Source organism: Lontra canadensis, unplaced genomic scaffold (genome assembly GCF_010015895.1).
Source record: "Lontra canadensis isolate GAN:19392208 unplaced genomic scaffold, GSC_riverotter_1.0 scaffold93, whole genome shotgun sequence".
NCBI lineage: Eukaryota > Metazoa > Chordata > Mammalia > Carnivora > Mustelidae > Lontra > Lontra canadensis.
In genome coordinates this window covers 48,547-69,181 of record NW_022631087.1, presented here as the reverse complement: position 1 = coordinate 69,181, position 20,635 = coordinate 48,547, and the positions used below count along the sequence as shown (strand labels likewise).

General features: G+C 43.2%; 1 protein-coding gene across 1 annotated transcript in view; it reads left to right on the top strand.

Moving 5' to 3' along the window:
* The first annotated feature begins 5,303 nt into the window (after nt 1-5,303).
* GLT8D2 (glycosyltransferase 8 domain containing 2) overlaps nt 5,304-20,635 on the top strand; it is a 36,560-nt gene continuing 21,228 nt past the window's right edge. The window contains exons 1-3 of the mRNA XM_032836496.1: nt 5,304-5,633; nt 17,264-17,311; nt 19,994-20,086. Coding sequence (XP_032692387.1) covers nt 17,293-17,311; nt 19,994-20,086 — 112 coding nt within the window. The 5' untranslated portion in view covers nt 5,304-5,633; nt 17,264-17,292. The remainder of the gene's footprint in view (nt 5,634-17,263; nt 17,312-19,993; nt 20,087-20,635) is intronic.

The following is a 20,635-nucleotide window of genomic DNA, read 5'->3' as shown; positions in this document are numbered from 1 at the left end:
GCCCCATCAGGAAAAGGAGAGGGAACTGAGACTCCTCTAGTTATACTTCCTGCCCCATGAGGGTGACCTTGGAGCCCAGCCCAGGGAAATAAGTGATAATCGAGGTTGTCCTCCTGACCCAATGTAGTGATTCATTGCTGCTCTACAAAACTTCTTCCTTCCTTCCAGTCCATGTATCAGCCTTAATTGATTTTATCTGAGACCTTATCTACGAAGCCGTACACTCAGCCAAGGTAGGCCCATTGAGTAAGAAGGAATGATGAACATTTGGCTCTCAAGTAATAAAAACTAAACACATAATAATAATGACTCAGATATACACTGTGTCAGCTAATGATACTGCAGATATAAGATGCATATAAATCCCACAGGAGGGGCACCTGGGTGTCTCAGTGGGTTAAAGCTCTGCTTTCGGCTCCGGTCGTGATCTCAGGGTCCTGGGATTGAGCCCCACATCGGGCTCTGTGCTCAGCAAGGAGCCTGCTTCCCCTTCTCTCTCTGCCTGCCTCTCTGCCTGCTTGTGATCTCTCTCTCTGTCAAATAAATAAAATCTTAAAAAAAAAAATCCCACAGGACCACATTCAGGCATACAATGAAACTTGACCAAAGTGACATACCCACACAATGGCTTGTTCTCCTCATGTGGTTAGATGTTTCAGAATACGTAGGGCAGGGCTGCTCTGGTGACTCCCAGGGCCAGCACGGACTTTGGTTCCTCCTTTGTTCTTGCTCTGCCCTCCCTAACACGTGCAAGGTTGCTGAATCAGACACGCCAGGAGACCCTACCGCATGGTACAAGGTTATTTTCTATTTGTTTATACAGATCTACTCACCACTCTTCCTCCACCTGTTCAGTGTCCTGAGAGGCTGACTTAAAGATAGGATGTCACTTGACCTGCCCTGCCCTCTGACTTCCAGTGGGGTTTGGCCAGTAGGAGGCACCACCAATGGAAGATGGCAAACTTGGGGCCACTAGCCTCCTAGTCCCTTTTGTGTGGGTCAACACTGTCTGCTCCTGTTGGGTAGCCCTGTCCATTCAGCTTCTTTCCCCGTCCTAGTAACCCCTCCCTTGCCGTAGCCTTCAGGGTTATAGGTGGTCATACCTCCCTCCAGTTGCTAACACCGCCTTACTACACCACTCGTAACCATGTTTCCTTAATATTCACCTTTTCAAATAGTGCCTTTTTTTCAGAGTCTCCACCATTAACCTTTTCTTTTTTTTTTTTTTAAAGGTTTTTATTTATTTGACAGATCACAAGCAGGCAGAGAGGCAGGCAGAGAGAGAGAGGAGGAGGAGGCAGGCTCCCTGCTGAGCAGAGATCCCGACACGAGGCTCGATCCCAGGACCCCGGGACCATGACCTGAGCCGAAGGCAGAGGTTTTAACCACTGAGCCACCCAGGTGCCCAATCCACCATTAGCCTTTTCGAGGGAGCCATCCATATCCTGCCAGGACCCTGACCAGTTCAACACTATAATTTGGGCATAGCTGGTGTGGTTGTACAGCAGCACAGCGTGGCCCTTTCATCCCCAGAGCTGCAAGATGGATAGTCCACCTCCAGGCATCCAGGCTGGATTTCAGACAGGAAGAAATGGCAAAAGGCACCAGACGGCTTTTTGCCAGGAACACAATAGCCTGTTAGGAAGTCACAGACAGCAGGATGTCTGAGGAGGTGAGTATTTGTAACTGGGCCATTGCTGCCCCCAAATGAAAGTGTGTTTCTAGTTCAAGGGAAGAAACAGAGAGGGGTATTAAGTAGGCTACTGGCAGTGTTTGCAACATCATATCACTCTCTTGGACTTTTTAAGAAAAAAGCTACAAATAACCTACTGTTGTAAGTCCTTTCGCTGGTTCATACCCTGAACTAGGGGTGTCTTTGCCCAACAGTAAAAATACAGTAGTCCCCCCCCTTCCCTGCAATTTTGCTTTGAGGTTCTGTGACCCTGAGTCAACATAGTCGGGAAGTGGACGATCCCCCTTCCGATGATGGATGGTCGGAAGATGATGTGGCCAAACACTACATCATAATGCCAGCACCACTCACGTGGCTTCATTCACTTTGTCTCATCCCGTGGTCATTTGGTCATCTCACATCATCACAAGAAGAAGGCTGAGCACAGTACAATGAGGTCTTTTGAGAGAGAGACGCCACATTCACATAGCTTTTGTTTCCATATATTTTTATAAGTGTTGTATTTTATCATTATTGTTGCCTCATGTATAAATTATAGTTTATTATCGGTATATATGTGTAGCAAGAAAACTTAATATATAGAGGGTTTTGGAACTAGCCAGGGTTTCAGGCACCCACTGGGGGTCTGGGAACAGACTCCCTGCCGATAAGGAGGGGTGACTGTGATAACTTCCATCTGTATTGAGCTCTTACTGAATGTTTTACATGCGTAATATCTTCTAACCCTCACCGGGAGGCTTCCCACTCTCTAGCTGCAGAAACCACAGGTGAGTGGTTTTGAGTGATGGGCTCAGTATAATGTCTGAGCTAACAGTTGGGTCTGTCTGTCTGTCTCCAGAGCCCATGCTGGGAGCCACCGTACTTCTCACACTGTCCCTTAAAACCTGTGTCCCTTTCTGTTCTCATTTCTTCCCTAGGGAAGAACCTGTGTACATGATGTGGAAATCTAGGTCATAGGTAATAAGCCTTTCCCGTCCTCAGAACATGACCCACTAGAAATAAAGGAGAAAGAATCCCAAGTTGGAGACAGTAGGGAAATGTGCAGAGAGATTTGGGTCCATATGGAAGTCAGTATGAATAGCAAGCAGACTCTGTGAAAACGACAGAACTATTATTTCAATTGTGAGTCCCCCTCTGGGATACTTTGGGTGTCATACTCTCTGAACCTACTTAGTCACCAGCTCTCACACTGGGTCAGGCATTCTGCTGAGTGGATGAGAGATGCAAAGGGGGAGAAAACCCGGTCTTCAGAAGAAACTAGAGTAGGCAGGAGTCAGCTTGGAGGGCTTCTCACTGCAATGCTTTGGGACACATCTGACTGACTGTCCCACTGCTCCTAATAGTACATGCTTCTGGAAGGACAGGAAATGTTGATATCTTTGCTCATGTGAGGACCACAAGGACAGGCGCTGGAGTGCTCAGCGTGTAGTACTCAGCGCCACCACTGAACCTTCTCACTTCCCGCAGGCGATCTGTGGATCAAATGCACTTGCCACAGCCAAAGATAAATACAGGATCACTATGTCTGTTAGCAAACACACTGGGTCAAGTTGCACTTTCAAACAGAGTCCACATCCTGGGAGTAAAGAGAAAAGAGGAATAGCAGAATGTTCAGACTGCTCCAAAGAAAAATGGCACACTTGCTGAATCATCCATGGGCTTCAGGATAGAAGTATGTAAGAGAACACCGCCAGGGCAGCGGATAACTCCATACAAACAGGGCCCGGATGCTGGACGCCCCCCAGGTGAAGAATGCCAAAGCCCTGGGTATAGTTTCACCCGTAGAGTTGTATCTAGAGATCCTTGAATGTGAAGCATGCCTCAAGTAAGAAAACAGGTGTGAAGCGCTGATGGGAATTCCAGTCCTGGCTTCCTCAAGTTGGCGACTCTAGGGCTCTTAGGACTCTAACATTCTTTTTTTTTTTTTTTTTTAAGATTTTATTTATTTATTTGACAGACAGATCACAAGTAGGCAGAGAGGCAGGCAGAGAGAGAGAGAGAGAGAGAGAGAGAGAGAGGAGGAAGCAGGCTCCCTGCTGGGCAGAAAGCCTGATGCAGGGCTCCATCCCAGGACCCTGAGATCATGACCTGAGCCAAAGGCAGAGGCTTTAACCCACTGAGCCACCCAGGCACCCCTGGGACTCTAACATTCTTAGAAGTCTCAGTTTGCTGATCTGCAAATTGGGGTGAACAACATCTCTGTTCAACTTACCTAGCAGGAAGGTTACGAGAAGAAAACGAAATAGAAGATGTGAAGATGCTTTGTCATTGTTCAAAGTTCTACAAAAAGGGAATCTATTCCAGATACTCCCACTCTCCAAGTTCAAGTCTGAAAAAACAAACAAACCCACTAAACCCTTTAGAACTGCACTGTTCAATACAGTAGCCACTAGGACACTGATTACTGAGCATTTAAAATGTGGCTAGTACAACCGAGGAACTGGCTTTTAAATTTTACTTAGTGTTAATGAATTTAAGTTGAAAAACTGACACTTGATTCAGTTATTTGAAAACTTTTAAGTATGCTTGGAACAACCTGAGTATGTAAGCCTAATTTTTAAACTATAAATTATATGAAATCTTAATATGTATCAATTGTTTCTGATGAAATTTAGTGTTTGAACTGAGATGTGCCACAAGTGTAAGAGACACACCAGACTTCAGACTTATTACACAAAAGAATGTAAAATATCTAGTTAGTAATACTTTACATTAATTATATGTTGAAATTGCATTTTGTATATATTGGGTTAAATAAAATATATCATTAAAATTAATTTTACCTCTTTGTACTTACCTTTTTTTTTTTCTTCTAACGCTCAGCCCAGTGCCTGGCACATGGTTATTCTCCTCTCTCTCTCTCTCTCTCTCTCTTTAAAAGTTTATTTAGTTATTTAAGTAATCTCTACACTCACCATGAGGCTCAAACTCACAATGTAAACACTCTTCAGACTGAGCCAGACAGGTGCCCCCTCTTTGTACTTATCTTAAGGTGACTACAGGAATATTTAAAATTTTCTGGTGGCCTGCTTTATATTTCTATCAGGAAATGCCACTTTAGAAAGAGCCAGTGAGGAAAGGGATCCTTATTTCCTTTTAGGAGCTAGGGAAAGAGTTTGCAGAAATAAATTCCATGATCCCAGGCAAAGTGCTGGCCCCATTTCCTGGGTTTCTGAGAATCAATAGCAGAAACAGAACTGTCCAGAGCTGGGTGGGGTTGATCCCCTGCCTGATTCCTTTCCATGTTCAGGCTCAAAACATACCATGTTAAAACCTCCATTGCTGTCATTGCCTTGGTAAAATGAGACCATAGCTGTTAGCTGAGCTTTAATTTGGGGACAACAGCATTTTAACAACTAGGGGATTTCAGGAGAAACAAGATTCTGAAAATCAATATGAACTTCATTTTTCCATTTCTGCTCTTTCAAAGTTTACCTTAGACCCAATGTGTGGTGGAAATCCACACTCCAAGCATTTGCTTTTCTCCCAGTTTTGAATCTTTTCCCCCAGCGCTGCCTTGTTTTTGAAATGATTTGCAGACAGGCTGCTGGAGGAGGATTCGAGAGGAAGTCTGGCCATGCGAGCCAGCCTGCCAAGCACATCTGGAAGTGGTTTCAGGGGCCACCTCACCCCGCAGCCAGCGCAACGCCTGATTCCCAGCTCTCCCAGCTGCTCCAGCGCAGGAGTGGAAGAAACCCGAGCCTCTCCAAAGTCAACGCAAGCAAAGGGAGGGGGGCTGTTAAGGGCAGGGGGAGGAATACGCTCTCGGAAATGTAATATTGGCCTTGGGACTCTCCAACCCTTTGGGCTTTCCAATGGGATCTTAGAAGCAGCCGAAGCAGCGGGAAGGGCAGCAGCCCCGGGCCAGCCAGGAGTTGAACGCTCTGCCTTACAGCTCTTCTGGACGAGGAGCCCAAAGCCCTGCCCTCACCGTTCCCAGGTAAAGCAGCGTGGCAGCCTTTCCATTCTACCCTGGTCCGCCTGTAGCAGCCCTTTATTTTGCTGTAGACTCAAGAACGTAAATCAGAGGTGGATTGTGCCACATGAGCTTTGCCTTCAGCAACTCCCAGCTAATGTTTGTAGTATGTTGAGGCAACCATTTTTCTTTTCTTTTATCCTTCCTTCCTTCCTTTCTTTCTTTTTCTTTTTTCTTTTCTTTCTTTTTTTTTTTTTTTTTTTTTTTTTTTTTTTTTTTTTTTTTTTTTTTGACTATTGCAGCAAATCCAAGATACTCTCTGCAAGTTTTTCACATGTGGGACAGCTTTTCCAGACCTGGGTTTGACTCCCCTGACCAGTGTGATTTACTGTTTTCATCATATTTTAAGCAAGGAAGTCAGTGGTGAGCTAGGACCTGAACAAATGCGAGTATTTAAATGCAGGTACATTTCTGAGCCGCGGAAGATTGCACTGAGCTGTGATTCATGTTTTCAGAACCTGGAAAAAAGACTTGGTAGTTGTGGAAATCTAAATGAGGCTTATAAATACAGTAGTTGTTGTGTTTGGGTTGAAAATGCTTTCTTAACATTCAAAAATTATCTTATGTTCACTTTAGGAGCAAATGTAGGACCTTGGATAAGCCTGATAGATAACTTATGATAGGAGTTAAGAAGGAATAGTTAACACAAGAGTAAAAACAGGGAGAAGGGGAAAACATGATGCTATCTAAACATCTGGCCATCCTGTGGGGTGGAGGGAGGGACTGGTCCTCTAACTGGCTCCCCGTGTAGTCAGTTATCAAAGTGACATTGATTGGTTTGTTTCGTCTTTTCCTTCAAATGGCTTCATGTCACCTTTCCATATGAAAACCTGTTTGTGCTTACCACCCTCCATCGAATGCAGGGACAAATAGAGCATTGCAGTGCTGTGGTGAGAACATGGGCTCTGGGGCCAGATCCAGAGTTGAATCTATGCATTGACACTTAACCAGACTTTTAAGCTTTAACTCTGAATACTTACTTGTCTGTGCCTCTATTTCCTCATCTGTAAAATGGGAATGAAGTGACATCGTAGGTCTAAAGGACATAACATAGGATCTGCAGAGTAGTGAGGCCCCTGGTGGTGTTGGCGATGACTATGGTGATGATGGGCGTGGCCACACATCCTTCATGGTAGCAGCCCAGCCCTTGGCACATCATTCCCTCTGATAGTCCCTCAGCTCCTCCCATGTTATTTCTCCAGGGCTCTGCTTCCTTCCTTCTTCCCTTCAAACACCTTTCTTTCTTTCTTTTTTTTTTCCCCCACCCTGGCTCTTTTTATTTCTTCTTCATTCTATTTCCTTGCTGAGAAAAAGACATGCTCACCAAGCCACAGTTCACAGAGTTTTCATTTCTAGTTCCCGGGGAGCATGATTCTAAATAATTCATTTATTTCAGCATTTCCCAAATGAAGAACATAGACCAATGGGGAAAATATGTTCTGTGAACCATATGACCCTCTGAGAGATCTCAAGGCATTAATGGCATTTTAAAGGTCCTGAGAAGTCCTGCAGTAGAGGACCCTGCTTAAGGTTGTTTACCACTAAAGTTCCTGATTGACCCCCGGAGCTGCTTTATCACATAACATTGATTAACATATCTCAGAGCACACTTTGCAGTGTCCTGGTTCAGCCACATTTGTTTTCATTTTGGTTCCTCTTAGAGACATGCTATTTCTCATCTTCCTTAGCCAACACCAAAGGGGATGAGGTGTTCTTTCTTCCCTAGTTAAGGACCTGAGATGATCACCTGTGCCATGTTGATATATAGAAAATCTGGCCTAAAGTGGACAGCTGGGATCAGCAGTTTTTCTGCAAAGGGCCAAATTGGTGGTTGTGCAAGCCGTGTGGTCTCTTTTGCACCTACTCAGATCTGCTGTTTAGTGTGAGACGAGCCAGAGACCAAACGTCAAAGAATAAACCTGGCTATGTTCCCATAAAACTTTATTTACAAAAAATGGGCAGGATTTAGTGTAGGGCTCATAGTTTGTTGACACCTGCTCCAAAACCATTTTGTGAAAGAATGCTTCATCCCAACAGAGGAGGAAGCAGAACAGGTCCTCCACAAAACGAAGACTCCCTCATCTGGTTTCTCTGTCCTGTGTATTCTGGTGGATCTTGAGTAAACAATTTATGCTAGAGAAAAAGTAAAAAGGCCAGGGATGTTTTGTGAGAACCCAATTCCCGAGTCCTGATTTTGTCTTTCTATCTCTTTTCTTCAGGTGAACGTATGCTCTTGTCTTGTTCGTGACTTTGTAGATCGCTGGTTTAGGCAGTACTCTGTACAATGTTTTATGCACATGCAAACTGCAGGGTGCCTGTCTTATGGAGGAAAGTTAAATCTCTGAGCTTATGTCAGTTGCTTGACACAATGATTGCAATCAGCAACGGAAAGTGGTTGGCTACAGTATCTATTAAGATGGTTAAGAATGAGTTCACTCAGGGGCACCTGGGTGGCTCAGTGGTTAAAACCTCTGCCTTTGGCTCAGGTCATGATCTCGGGGTCCTGGGATCGAGTCCCGCATCGGGCTCTCTGCTGGGCAGGGAGCCTGCTTCCTCCTCTCTCTCTCTGCCTGCCTCTCTGCCTACTTGTGATCTCTCTCTGTCAAATAAATAAATAAAAATCTAAAAAAAAAAAAAAGAATGAGTTCACTCAGAGCCACTCATTAACTGTGTCATTGCCCTTGGTAAATCAGGGAGAGTAACTTTATCGATTGTTGTGAGGATTGAATTAGTGAATGTATGGAAAGTTCATTAAAAAAATGCCTGGCATGTAGAAATTGCTGTGTGCTACCTGTTATTTTTATAGGCTATTTCATTCAATCTGCAGCACAGTCACATTTTACTCATTGGGTCTTGTAAATTGCCCAGGCTTGCCTGGCTAAGAAATGGGGCAGAACCAGGATTGAAAGCTCTTTATAAGGACGAAGCCCATGATATTTCCATTCAGTTACAGGCCCTGCCAGATTAAAGTCATTCAATAATATCTTTAAGGAGCCCCCCTCTTGGGGCACCTGGGTGACTCAGTCAGTTAAGCTTCTGCCTTTGTTTGGCTCAGATCATGATCCGGGGGACCTGGGATGGAGCACAGGGTCCTGAGATAGAGCCCCATGTTGGGCTTTCTGATCAGCTGATCAGCAGGAAGTTTGCTTTTCCCTCTCCATCTGCCTCTCCCCACTGGCTTGTGCTCTTTCTCTTTCTCTCTCTCCAAAAAAAAAAAAAAAAAAAGGAGCCTCCTCTTTTATCTTTTGTTCTGATTTCCAGGTTCTTTCCTATTCCTTTTCCTTACTTAAACCCAGAGCAGATGGGATTAATTAATCAGAACTCTTTCTTTTTTAACCAACTCTGGTGATAACTTTAGATTCCTTCTCAATTTAGCAATACTGAAAGCCCCTATGCATGGATTAAAGTTGGCATGTAGACTGAAACTTAGGGGCTCTGATTTTTGAAATATTTTTCTGGAGTCCTTGCCACTTTGGCCTTTTCTTCCAAGGAAGAGCTAAGTCGCTTAGCCACTGCCAGGTCTTAAAACATTCTTTCCAGATTTGGCCATGGGCCTGAGTTCTTTGGCATCTGGTAAAATAGCTCTCTGTATAAGGTCTTCAGGGGCCCATTTTTAAAGTTAACGGTCACTTCTCAGGTCCAGACCATTCTCTGAACTCTCCTTTTCTTCCTAGTCATAGGCCCCAGGACCTCAGCCTTCTTTCGGCCGCTCTTTGAAGGTGCACCTCCCAGTGCCTTGCCTAGGGAATCCCTCTGTCCAACACCACCTGCGAGGCTCCATCTTTCTTCCTGTCTTGAAGACAAACCCAGGGGCTCTTTAATGCCAAAGGCTTGGCTATTTACTCCTGTGGAGAACCCACCACACAAGGAGTCACGTGGCCTAGGAAAGCTTACACAGTTCCCGAGCCTTCTTGTTTTGATGGTCAGAAAAAGGCTGAAAAAAGACCAGAGCCCTCTGCTTTTATTCCAGGAAGAGATTCATAGTCCCCTCCTTCTGGCCTTTTCCCCCAAGTAATGGCACGCTGCCCCCTTTTTTCCTGGCATTGAGGAACAGGACAAGAGCTTCCTTCCCTCTCTTTCTTTTTCCTGTTTGTCATTCATTCATTCCACACACATTTGTTGAGGCGCACAGAGGTGGTCGAACCACAATGCCTGTCCTCAGTCATCTCATGATTTAGAGGAGAAGACAGGCACACCCATAATATTTGAGCAGTGATCTGAGTGCAGGGAGAGGGATAAGAATGGAGATCAGCGCCCAGGCAGGGTAATCAGATAAGAGTTCTTGAAGGAGGTAATGCCTGAGTTGAGTCTTGAAAGAAGAAGTGACTGTTTACTGGGGAAAGAGGAGGGGAAAGGGCATTCCAGGCAGGAGGGACCCCATGAACCAAAGTTCAGAGGCAAGAAAGCATTTCTTTACATGCAGGAACTGTGTTAACCCACCAGATGCTCTCCCAGGCTCTGCCCCAAACATTCCCGTTTCTCCCCACGCCAGGTCTCTGTCTCTTATTCTATGGGTTCTTAGGACATCCCCCAGCTGGTCCCTGCAGCACGTGTCCCTGACTTCCTCCATCGGTTTTCTACCTCTTTATACCTCTGATCCCTCTACCAAATCCGCATCATTAGCTTGTATCCAGGAGGTACAAACATTTCTCGAGCTCCTACTTAATCTATTAGAATGCATTAGTCTATTAGAGTCTGCATGTACCAGAAACAGCAATTTATAACAGCTTACACAGAAAGTGCCACCATCAGACAGGAGATGAAACTGAAGAGGAAGAGAATGCCAAATCTTTCTGATTTCATATTTTTAAAAAATTTAGTAAGACAGACTTTCTTTTGGAAGTCCGTGCTTCTCCAGGACTCCACTCCTGCCTTTATTCTGAAAGCTGCTCAGAAAGTTTTCTCCAAGCATCTGCTTCAGGAATTTTCTCTCCTTGACTCATCGCTGCTGTATCTTGTGACTAGATGTGCCATGGTCAGTTTCCTGGAGCCTCTTGCTTTGTTTAAAAGGATTTTTTTTTAAAGATTTTATTTATTTGACAGAGAGAGAGATCACAAGCAGAGAGAGAGAGAGAGAGAGAGAGAGAGAGGAGGAGGAGGAAGCAGGCTCCCTGCCTAGCAGAGAGCCCGATGTGGGACTCGATCCCAGAACCCTGAGATCAGGACCTGAGCCGAAGGCAGAGGCTTAACCCTCTGAGCCACCTAGGCAGCCCCTTAAAAGGATTTTTGAGGGCACCTGGGTGGCTCAGTTGGTTAAGCAACTTCCTTCAGCTCAGGTCATGATCCTGGAGCCCCAGGATCAAGTCCCACATTGGGCCCTCTGCTTGTCAGGGAGCCGGGTTCTCCCTCTGCCCCTTGCCCCTTTCATGCTCTCTCTCTCTCTCTCTCAAATAAATAAAATCTTTTAAAAAGATTAAAATCTTTTAAATCCTTTAAAATCCTTTAAAAAGATTAAAAGATTTTAATACTGGACGTGGGAAAGATGAGCTTCCTTCTTGGACTCTGTCTCTGCTTCTGGCATGATCTCAGTAGTTACAGTCACCAAGCACTCAGGGGCAAGCAGACCAAACTTGAATGACACTCCATCTGGAGCCCACCTCCCCTGCTTCCTAGGGTAGCCAGAATGGCCTTTCAAGACCTCCAGCTCCTTGTGCTTAAAGAGCATGGGCTTTGAAGTCAGAGAGCCCTCATTCCACATCCCTGTTCTGCCATTTAGTAGCTGTGTGATTTTCAGCAAGTTACTGAACCTCTCTGAGCCACAATTTTCTCATTCGAACCCTGGGGATGGTAACATACCTACCTGAAAAGTGTTGTAAGAGTTAAAGTAGATGATGGGCCTGGTTAGCATAGAGCTAGGTGCAAATTAAGTATGCAGTAAATGGTAGCTGTCATTACTATCTAGTCCTGCAAACCTCTCCCCATAGGTGCACACGATTCTGGCCACAGGGAATGTGTTTATAAGGGCTCTTGTTTGCAAGAAAATGTCATTTCAGAGGAACTCAAGGAAGAAAAGGGGAACTTATGGGTTTGATGAATGGGGATGCCCAGGGTAGAGCTGGCATCAGGGACTAAGTCTCAGATCCTTTTGCCCTTCCCCTCATTCTCTCCCGTGGTGCTAGACTTCCTTCCTTCATGGAGTGGGGAAGAGGGGGCTTGTGTCCAGAGACCATTCTAAGCTTACATCATCTCAAAGAGTCTGCTGAATGCTTATCATCTAAAATCGTAAATGGTTAAAAAGTACCCCAAATCAACATCCAAAGAGTCCTAAGTAACATGCTACTTTGACTCAATTGTCTTCATGGTATAAAACGAGAGGAGGAGAAGGGGTCTGTGCACATATATCCTAAGTCTAGAGCCTGAGGAAATAAAAGGGATGTTGTAGCTGGTTCTTTACAGTGAATTAAAGAGTTTTCTATTGAAGAGTTTCCTAAGATCACTGCCAACAAGTTCTCACAACACTGAGATTCATGAGGGAGCCCTGGAGCACTATGACATCTGGCCTTTCCTGCTGCCTCCCAGAGGCTCTCTGTCATGCTGCTGGTTTCTAAAGGTTAGTATTCCCTGTTTGCTGACTGCTGCCTCCAGTCAAGTGTCAAGTTTACAAGTTTCTTTGAAGGACCATAACGGAGAGAGATCAACTTAATTTAAAATAAACTTTGGGCTCTCAAGACAAATTGTTATTTATTTTTTTTAATAGCTCTTAATAACCACTCTTTCTTCCTTTCTTTCTTTTCTTAAATATCTTATTTATTTATTTGAGAAAGAGAGAGAGCAAGTGAGAGCACAACAGCATGGGGTAGGGAGAAGCAGACTCCCTGTTGAGCAGGGAGACTGATGTGGGTTCCATCCCAGGATCCCAGGATCATGACATGAGCAGAAGGCAGACTTTTAACCGACTGAGCCACCCAGACATCACATCCCCTTCCCCGTTTTTTAAAGATTTTATTTATTTAGATAAGCTCTTTCTTAAGAAGTTAAATACACACCTACCAATTGACTGATTTCTTTTTTTTAAAAAATTTATTTATTTATTTAACAGAGAGAGAGAAAGACAGAGAAAGAGATCATAAGTAGGCAGAGAGGCAGGCAGAGAGAGGGGGAAGCAGTCTCCCTGCTGAGCAGAGAGCCCCACGCGGAGCTCTATCCCAGGACCCTGAGATCATGACCTGAGCTGAAGGCAGAGGTTTAACCCACTGAGCCACTCAGGTGCCCCGCAATCTGATTTCTAAGTATTTACCATAGAAAACTGAAAACTTAAAATCACAGCGAATCCTGTAAACAAGTGTTTATAGAAGCTTTATTCATAATCATAAAAACACAGGAAATAACTCAGATGTCCATCAGTAGGTGAATGGGTAAACTGTGGCACATCCGTACAATGGAATACTACTTAACAATGATAAAGGGAAACTATTGACACACTCAACAGCAAGTATGAATCCCAAATACATCACGCTAAGTGAAAGAAGAGAGTCTCCAAAGATTGTGTACTGCATGATCCCATTTATATAGCACTCTGGAGATGGCAAAACTACAGGAACAGGGAACAGATTGGTGTTTTCAAGGGGCTAGGTGTTGGGCAGGGTCTGCCTGCAAAAAGGTAGCACAAGAGAATTCTTTGGAGGTGTTGGACTTGTTATCTATTCAATTTGTTGTACAAGAATTCGTCCAAGATACAATAAATTTTTAGTACAATTAGTACAAGATGCAATAAATTCTTAGTAGAAGAATTTATGCATGTGTTAAAATATATAGAATGATAAAACCAAAAAAGTGAATACTACTATGTGTAAATATTTAAATATTTAAAATCCAACAAGTCAAATTTTGAAGCTGATACTATGTTTTTAATAAATGACTTGTATCACAGAAAGGAAGCCTATTTAAAAAAAACAAAACACCACGTATACTAAAATACAATTTGCGTTTCTCTGGGTGAAGGCTTCTTTCTCATTACGGAAGGTGGCAATATGAAATTTATGGAAATCCAGAAGACCACAAAGAAATCACCTTGTTAACATGGGTCAAAAGTCTTGGCAGAAAGATTGTTCTCTTAGGCCAGTTCTTTATTCTCTGAGGAAGCAGTTGGGCCTCTCTTGTTAAAAAATGTTGTTCCTGGAATATATCTAGTTGATAGGCCTCTTAGACTTTGCCTTGAATTTGTATTTTGCAAAACCAAGGAGTCTGTGTAAAAATTTGGCCTGGTAGGGGGCACCGGGGTGACTCAGTGGGTTAAGCCTCTGCCTTTAGCTCAGGTCATGATCCCAGGGTCCTGGGATCGAGTTCCGCATCGGGCTCTCTGCTCAGCAGGGAGCCTGCTTCCCACTCCCCCCCACCTCTGTCTCTCTGCCTACTCGTGATTTCTCTCTCTCCGTGTCAGATAAAGAAATAAAATCTTTAAGAAAAAAAAAATTTGGCCTGGTAGCATCTGTGTGTGTGTGTGCGTGTGTGCGCGCATGCTTAGACTCTCCTGTGTGTAACTATCTGTTTGAATAGAAAATACATCCCCATGATTCAACATTCTGCAGGTGCCAAGTCTTCTATTTATTAGAACCTATCGGCTGGGTCTGTTGCAACCATTCATACCTGGGGCCATTTTAATTGTTCGTGCCGTGCTGGTTATGATGTAAGTGCAGTCAGTATAAGTCCTGTGGGAATATCAAGTGAAAGTCTCCCTCTGTTTTGTATCCTGGCCCCTCCTTGATCTTCTGTAATCTTCAACATAGAGGCAGAGGACTTTTCGCCATCAGTCTACATGAAGTTGCAAACGTGGGCATTTTCATGACCTTTCATGGGTACAGCAGTGCAAAAGAGGAAATCTTATCCCAGGTCTGTCTCTGGCATCCCTCCAGCCTTCCTTGGAGGGTTTTCTTTTCCATTTGCACTCTTCTCTCTGGCAGTCCCCCTGGAAGTCAGCCTGCCCCTCTCTGATGTTTGGCCTAGGACTGGGGTCTCACCCTGTCACCTGGAGTGTCACGTCATGAACTGGGGCCTATGAAAACCCTCAGGTCAAATCTAGCAAATCTTCCCAGAGTAGCAGTTTTTCTGGATGTTGAAACAGTGAAAACATTGTTTTGACCAGATGGCAGTTGGGTCTACCTAGCCCAGGGGGTCTAACCTTTAACTTGGGGTACACAGACTGCCAAAGTGTCCATGGATACATTTCACAGGATTTCATGTACTAAGGAAAAAAAAAATATATATATATATATATATATATATATTGCAGAGGAAGAGAGAGAGTGCTCCTGCATGTGCAAGTTAGGGGTGAGGCATGGGGGTGGCAGCTGGAGCAGGGGTGGAGAGGTGGGGGGGAGGGGCAGAGGGAGAGAGAATCTCAAGCAGACTCCCCACTAAGGGGGAAGCCCACAACCATGAGATCATGACCTAAGCCGTTTGCTTAACTGACTGAGTCACTTAGGCATACCTAAAAGCATCTTCGCTTTCACTAGCCTCTAAGCGAAATTGAAGGTTTCCTTCAATTGTGAATGTAGGTGACAAATCACAGAAGTTCCTGTGTATCTGTGCCATCATCCCCTGTAGAAATCAGGTATTTTCATATCCCATTACGGTTGTTCAGGTAGCTGACACATTTTTAAATCTCACCACTACCTCAACTGACAGTAACTAATTACCCTAGCTAATGATTGTTACTTAATAAAGAAATATACGTATTATGTCACAAATCTGGGTTTTTTTCCCCAATGTGCTGATGACTTCCTTTCCTTTAAAATTCTGTAATTGGTTTTCTTTGTAATACAATATATTTTTTAAGCTTTACAGAATATTATTCTAGAAAGAGGTCTATGGTCGTCAGCAGACTTTTGAGACTAATGTCTCAAAAAAGGTTAAGATTTCTTCCAGCAGCCATAGATTTGGAGATTCAAGTAAAACGGACTCATATTTCCCCACCCAGTAGCCCCTCCAAAATTCCCGCAACTTCCTGATGGCTAACATTGCCTTACTTTGAAAGTGCCCACAGAACTTGGTCTTGGTTGCATCTCTCCCCTAGTCTCCATGTCCAATAAGGACCCCCTTTCCTTGATTTCCCCCAAACAGTAGGGTGGGGATTAGAAGGTACAGAACATGGCAGAAGATTGTGGACTGAACATTGGGCCTCCCAGTTCTTGAAAAGTCCTGGTGCCATTATCATAAGGAAAGAACTTCTCCTGAGCAAGTGGCAGCCCTGGCAAGGGGGGTTCTTTCTCCTCCACACATACTATTCTTGTGCTGCTGCCAACCCCAGGATTCCAGATCATCATTTATGTGGACCCATTTAACATGTTCTTGCTCTCATCCCTGCCCACCCCATCCATGCATGGAAGACTTTGACTTCATGATAACAAAGAGTTTTCTCTCTGAGGGGACCTCTGCTAGCAATGAAAGGAGTCGTTATATTTCCTCATTCTTGTATAGTTTGGAGGAATCTGAAGGTAACACAAGAAACTTGTATTTTAGAGCCCATTGTGGATGAGTTTGAGTGTTCACTCTCCTTTACCATCAGAATTTCTGTAAGAATGTTTGAAGACATTTGGTTTGCAGACTTTAGTGAAGATAAACACTGATGGAGGGAGTTGCATGCATTTGAAATAAAATCAAAACTCCTTTACAGACAGAACAGTTTATCTCCAGTCTCATCTGACCAGTCTCTTCTTTAGCCCATTCCATTCCAGTCACATTGAACTTCTTGCAGTGCTTAGAATACTCAGAGCTCTTGTTGGCTGCAGGACCTTTGTGCCTGCTGTTTCCTTTCCTTTGCACTTGGCTCTTTCCTTCTATATTCTCCTTTCTGGCTCCTGCTCTTCCTTCTGACCAAATTCCATCTCATCAGTGAGATTTTTTTTCCTGATTTCTCTTCATGAAATGCTCCCCAGCTCTGTTTATCTTTATCCCAGGACCTCTGTTGGTTCCTTCTTATCTCTTACCATAATCTAATTATTGTATCTATTACTTTTTAATATCTGTTTTCCCCACGGGATTGAAAGCGCCATGATGATAGGGACTGGGACTGATTTGTTCATTGGTGCATCCCTAGAACATAGCACAGTGCTGGGCTTTTAGTAGGATCTCAGTAAATACTCATGGAATGATGATTGAATTTCGTGTAAAATATAGTTCTGTTTCCACAAGGGGTCCCTGGGGATGTAAAAATTTCCTTGTCAACGGGATGCAGTTACAATGGCAGAAAATATGCATGGGATTGATATTTTGGATCAAGGAGATGTTCTTTTGTGACATTTCTTCAGTTAGCACCATCTGATTTGCTAACCCAGAGAGCTGACAGGGTTCTTTTTGGAGAAGGTAAAAAACAAACAAACAAACAAACAAACAAACAAAAAAACCAAAGGACCCTGAAGACAAAAGATTACCCCTTGGAGGCCCTTTGTATTGTTTGCACAGCTGGAGAAATTAATCGGAAGAGGGGAACTATACAACTGAGAAATATTTATTTCCAAAGTTCTAGATTTAGAATAATGAAGAATGAGTCCACAGTTTGCCACATATCAGACCATCAAAGATATGGTTCTTAATCATTATAAAATGACTTTTGGGTTGATTCTGTTTTAAATAAATTTTTGTTCTTCAATCCACAGGTCACAGTTTTTGTCTGCATTGAACACACATGGCTTTGTTACGAAAAAGTAAGAGTATGGCTATTGACGATCATGATTATTAAAAATATGTATTTTAAAGGACTGTTTTGATGCTACATCTTGGCTTTTTAAAAAAAAATCCTTTGATTTTTATGGACAGTTTTCCCACAGGCAATTCTTGGAGTCATCATTTCAGGATGATGCCTGTGGAAAGCTGTTAAATATTTTATCCAGAGGTGGATTTATCCAGAGAGGGGTCATACATTTCTATAAACTTGTAAATATAATTTATTTTCTCATTTTAAATAAATATTTGTGTTCTTATTTAATTTAGCAGTTGTAATTTTATGTTCCTGTTCTTTTTATTATTATTGTTTTATATTTATTTTTTTTTTTATGGTGGGCAGCAAAACAAAGTTTATTGAGCAATAGTGAAAAGCTCCCAAAGAGAGAGGGGACTCGAGAGGGCTGCCCTCGTGTTCTTAGTCTTAAAGAATAATCTTAAATTATATAATGTTCAAGCCCCATCAGAACCTGGATTTGCCCTTGATTTTGGATCTAGCAGTTTGTAAACCTGGGAGGGAAACATAGTAATTTAATTGCATTGTTGTTAGCCTCAGGGTAGAGTTGCCTGATGCAGCAGATGAAAAGATAAGAAATCCAGTTAGATATGAATTTCAGATTGACTATGAATGATATTTTAGTATAAGTATATCCCAAATATTGCATAAGACATACTTAAACTAAAAAACAAAAAATAGAGGTGGTGGTAGACATTGAGTTACTTGCCTAGACTGGCAGTGGCAGGTAAATGTTAATCAGACGTATAAATAAACTATAGGACTTTGTTCCTTACCTTCTATTTCTCTATAGCTTTTTCTTTCCTTTTAAGATTATTTATTTATTTATTTGACAGACAGAGAGCACAAGCAGGCAGAGAGGCAGGCAGAGAGAGGAAGGGAAGCAGGCTCCCCACTGAGCAGAGAGCCCAACGTGGGGCTCAATCCCAGGATTCTGGGATCACGACTCGAGCCAAAGGCAGAGGCTTTAACCCACTGAGCCACCCAGGAGCCCCCTCTATGGTTCGGTTTTAAACTGAGTCTATTATCCCGTTGTCTCTGGATGAATCTGAGAGTCCGGAAAGGCAGAGGGGAGCTGGATGTTAGCACAATAGAATCATTGAGTTTGGAATATAGTTCTGGAAGACATCCGTGAAGACTGACTCCTTCCTTTTACCAGTGCGAAGACAAAGGTCTAGGAGCCAGAAAACAGGTCAGTATGAGGCCAATAAATGTAAACACCTGTGCACAATGGCAGGAAATGAGAACACAGAACAATTGTAACAGTTTACAGGCCCACGTTGCCTCTGTTAACTCTCCAAACACCCACGTGAGACAACGATGAATATTATAATCACAGTCTTCATGGAGCTGATGAGCAAACTGAGGCTCAGAGAGGTTAGGTAACCTGCCCAAAGCCACACAGCCAAGAGGTGATAGAATCAATATTTGAATCTCACTTGAAATCCTAGCCGTTTCCTCTCCTACCAACACTTTCCAAACTTCAAGTACTTATGTTCAATGTAGACCAGTGAACACCTTCTCAACTTTTCATCATCTGTGTTTCTTCTGTCTTATGCATGACTTAACCGTTTCCTTAAAGAATTATGTGTACTTTATCATAGAAAGTGTATACCCTTACTATAAATAGAATAAGCTATTTCCTATCATAAGAACAAGGTGATTAAGCAAATACATATGATTAGAACAATGTTATTCAATTCTGGGTAGCTTTTGTTGCCTGCCTGCAGCTAAAATGAAACTGATTTCTCAGGGGCACCTGGGTGGCTCAGTGGGTTAAAGCCTCTGCCTTCGGCTCAGGTCATGATCCCAGGGGCTTGGGATCGAGCCCCGCATCGGGCTCTCTGCTCGGCGAGAGCCTGCCTCCCCCTCTCTCTGTGCCTGCCTCTCTGCCTACTTGTGATTTCTGTCTGTCAAATAAATAAAATCTTTAAAAATAATAAAAATAAATTTTTAAAAAGTTTAAAAAAAATAAAATGAAACTGATTTCTCACACCGTGATTTAATTTTACTCAATGCCACGATCAAGGACCTCCTATAGCATCTCATGTACAATCAGTGGCCTGTGCTTCATATTAGGAAAACACTGTCCTGTATCACTCTGCTTCTCAGTAGATCCCAAGGGAAAGCATCACTGTTCTGGAACAGATGGTCCTGAATGCTTACAACTGGAAGAGATATTTGGGTCTTCCGGCTTCTCACTCAGGGAAAGAATTTTCTGTACGTCATCCTTGACCAGTGGTTGAATTAACTGAGAAGCAGCTGAGTTATAATAGCTGAGAACATGTTTTCTTAGAAGTACTGGATCATCATAAGCATTATATAAATATGAGCTATCAATCGAAATGAAGTGTTCACGCACAGAAAGTGGATCCAGAGGCAGCATCATATAGGCATTAAGGCTGTAGCCTCTGCCATCAGACTGCCTAGGGGTAACCCTGGATCCTTCTTAAACTACATCTCCATATCCTTGAGCATCAACAACATCCCAGGTTAACCTCTGCTGCACGTGCCATCTGCTTAAAGAAGTGTCCCAGACCGCCACTGCTATGCATGTCAAGGAAGGCATCTGCTCCTATGACTATTCTAAATTTCCCCCAGATTTCAGCTTGATAGGTTACACTCGAATGTGTTTCTGTTTTTATTTCAGTTAATCAGGTGTTGCTGTTCCTTCTGATTGTGACCTTCTGTGGGATCCTGTATAAGAAAGTTCATAAGGGGACTGTGCTCAGGAATGAAACAGGTATGCTAAAGGAAATAAGCCAGTCACAAAAAGACAAATACTGTGTGATTCTTCTTATATGAGGTATTTAAACAGTCAAAATTATCCAGACAGAAAGTATAATGGTGGTTGCCAAGGACTAGGCTGGGGGCGGGTGCAGATAGGGAGTTCTTGCTTAATGGGTATAAGTGGTAGTTTTTTTTTTTTTTAAGATTTTATTTATTTATTTGACAGACAGAGATCACAAGTAGGCAGAGAGGCAGGCAGAGAGAGAGTAGAGGAAGCAGGCTCCCCGCAAAGCAGAGATCTCAATGTGGGGCTTGATACCAGGACCCTGGGATCATGACCTGAGCCGAAGGCAGAGGCTTTAACCCACTGAGCCACTCAGGTGCCCCAAAGTGGTAGTTTTATAAGATGAGTTTATAAAACTCTTGTTTTAGAAGAGTTACGGGGATGGACGGTGGCGAGATTTGTACAACTGTGTGAATGTATTTAATACACTGAACTGTGCGTTTAAAAATGGTGAAGATGATAAATTTTATGTGTTTTTTTACCACAATAAAAAGAATT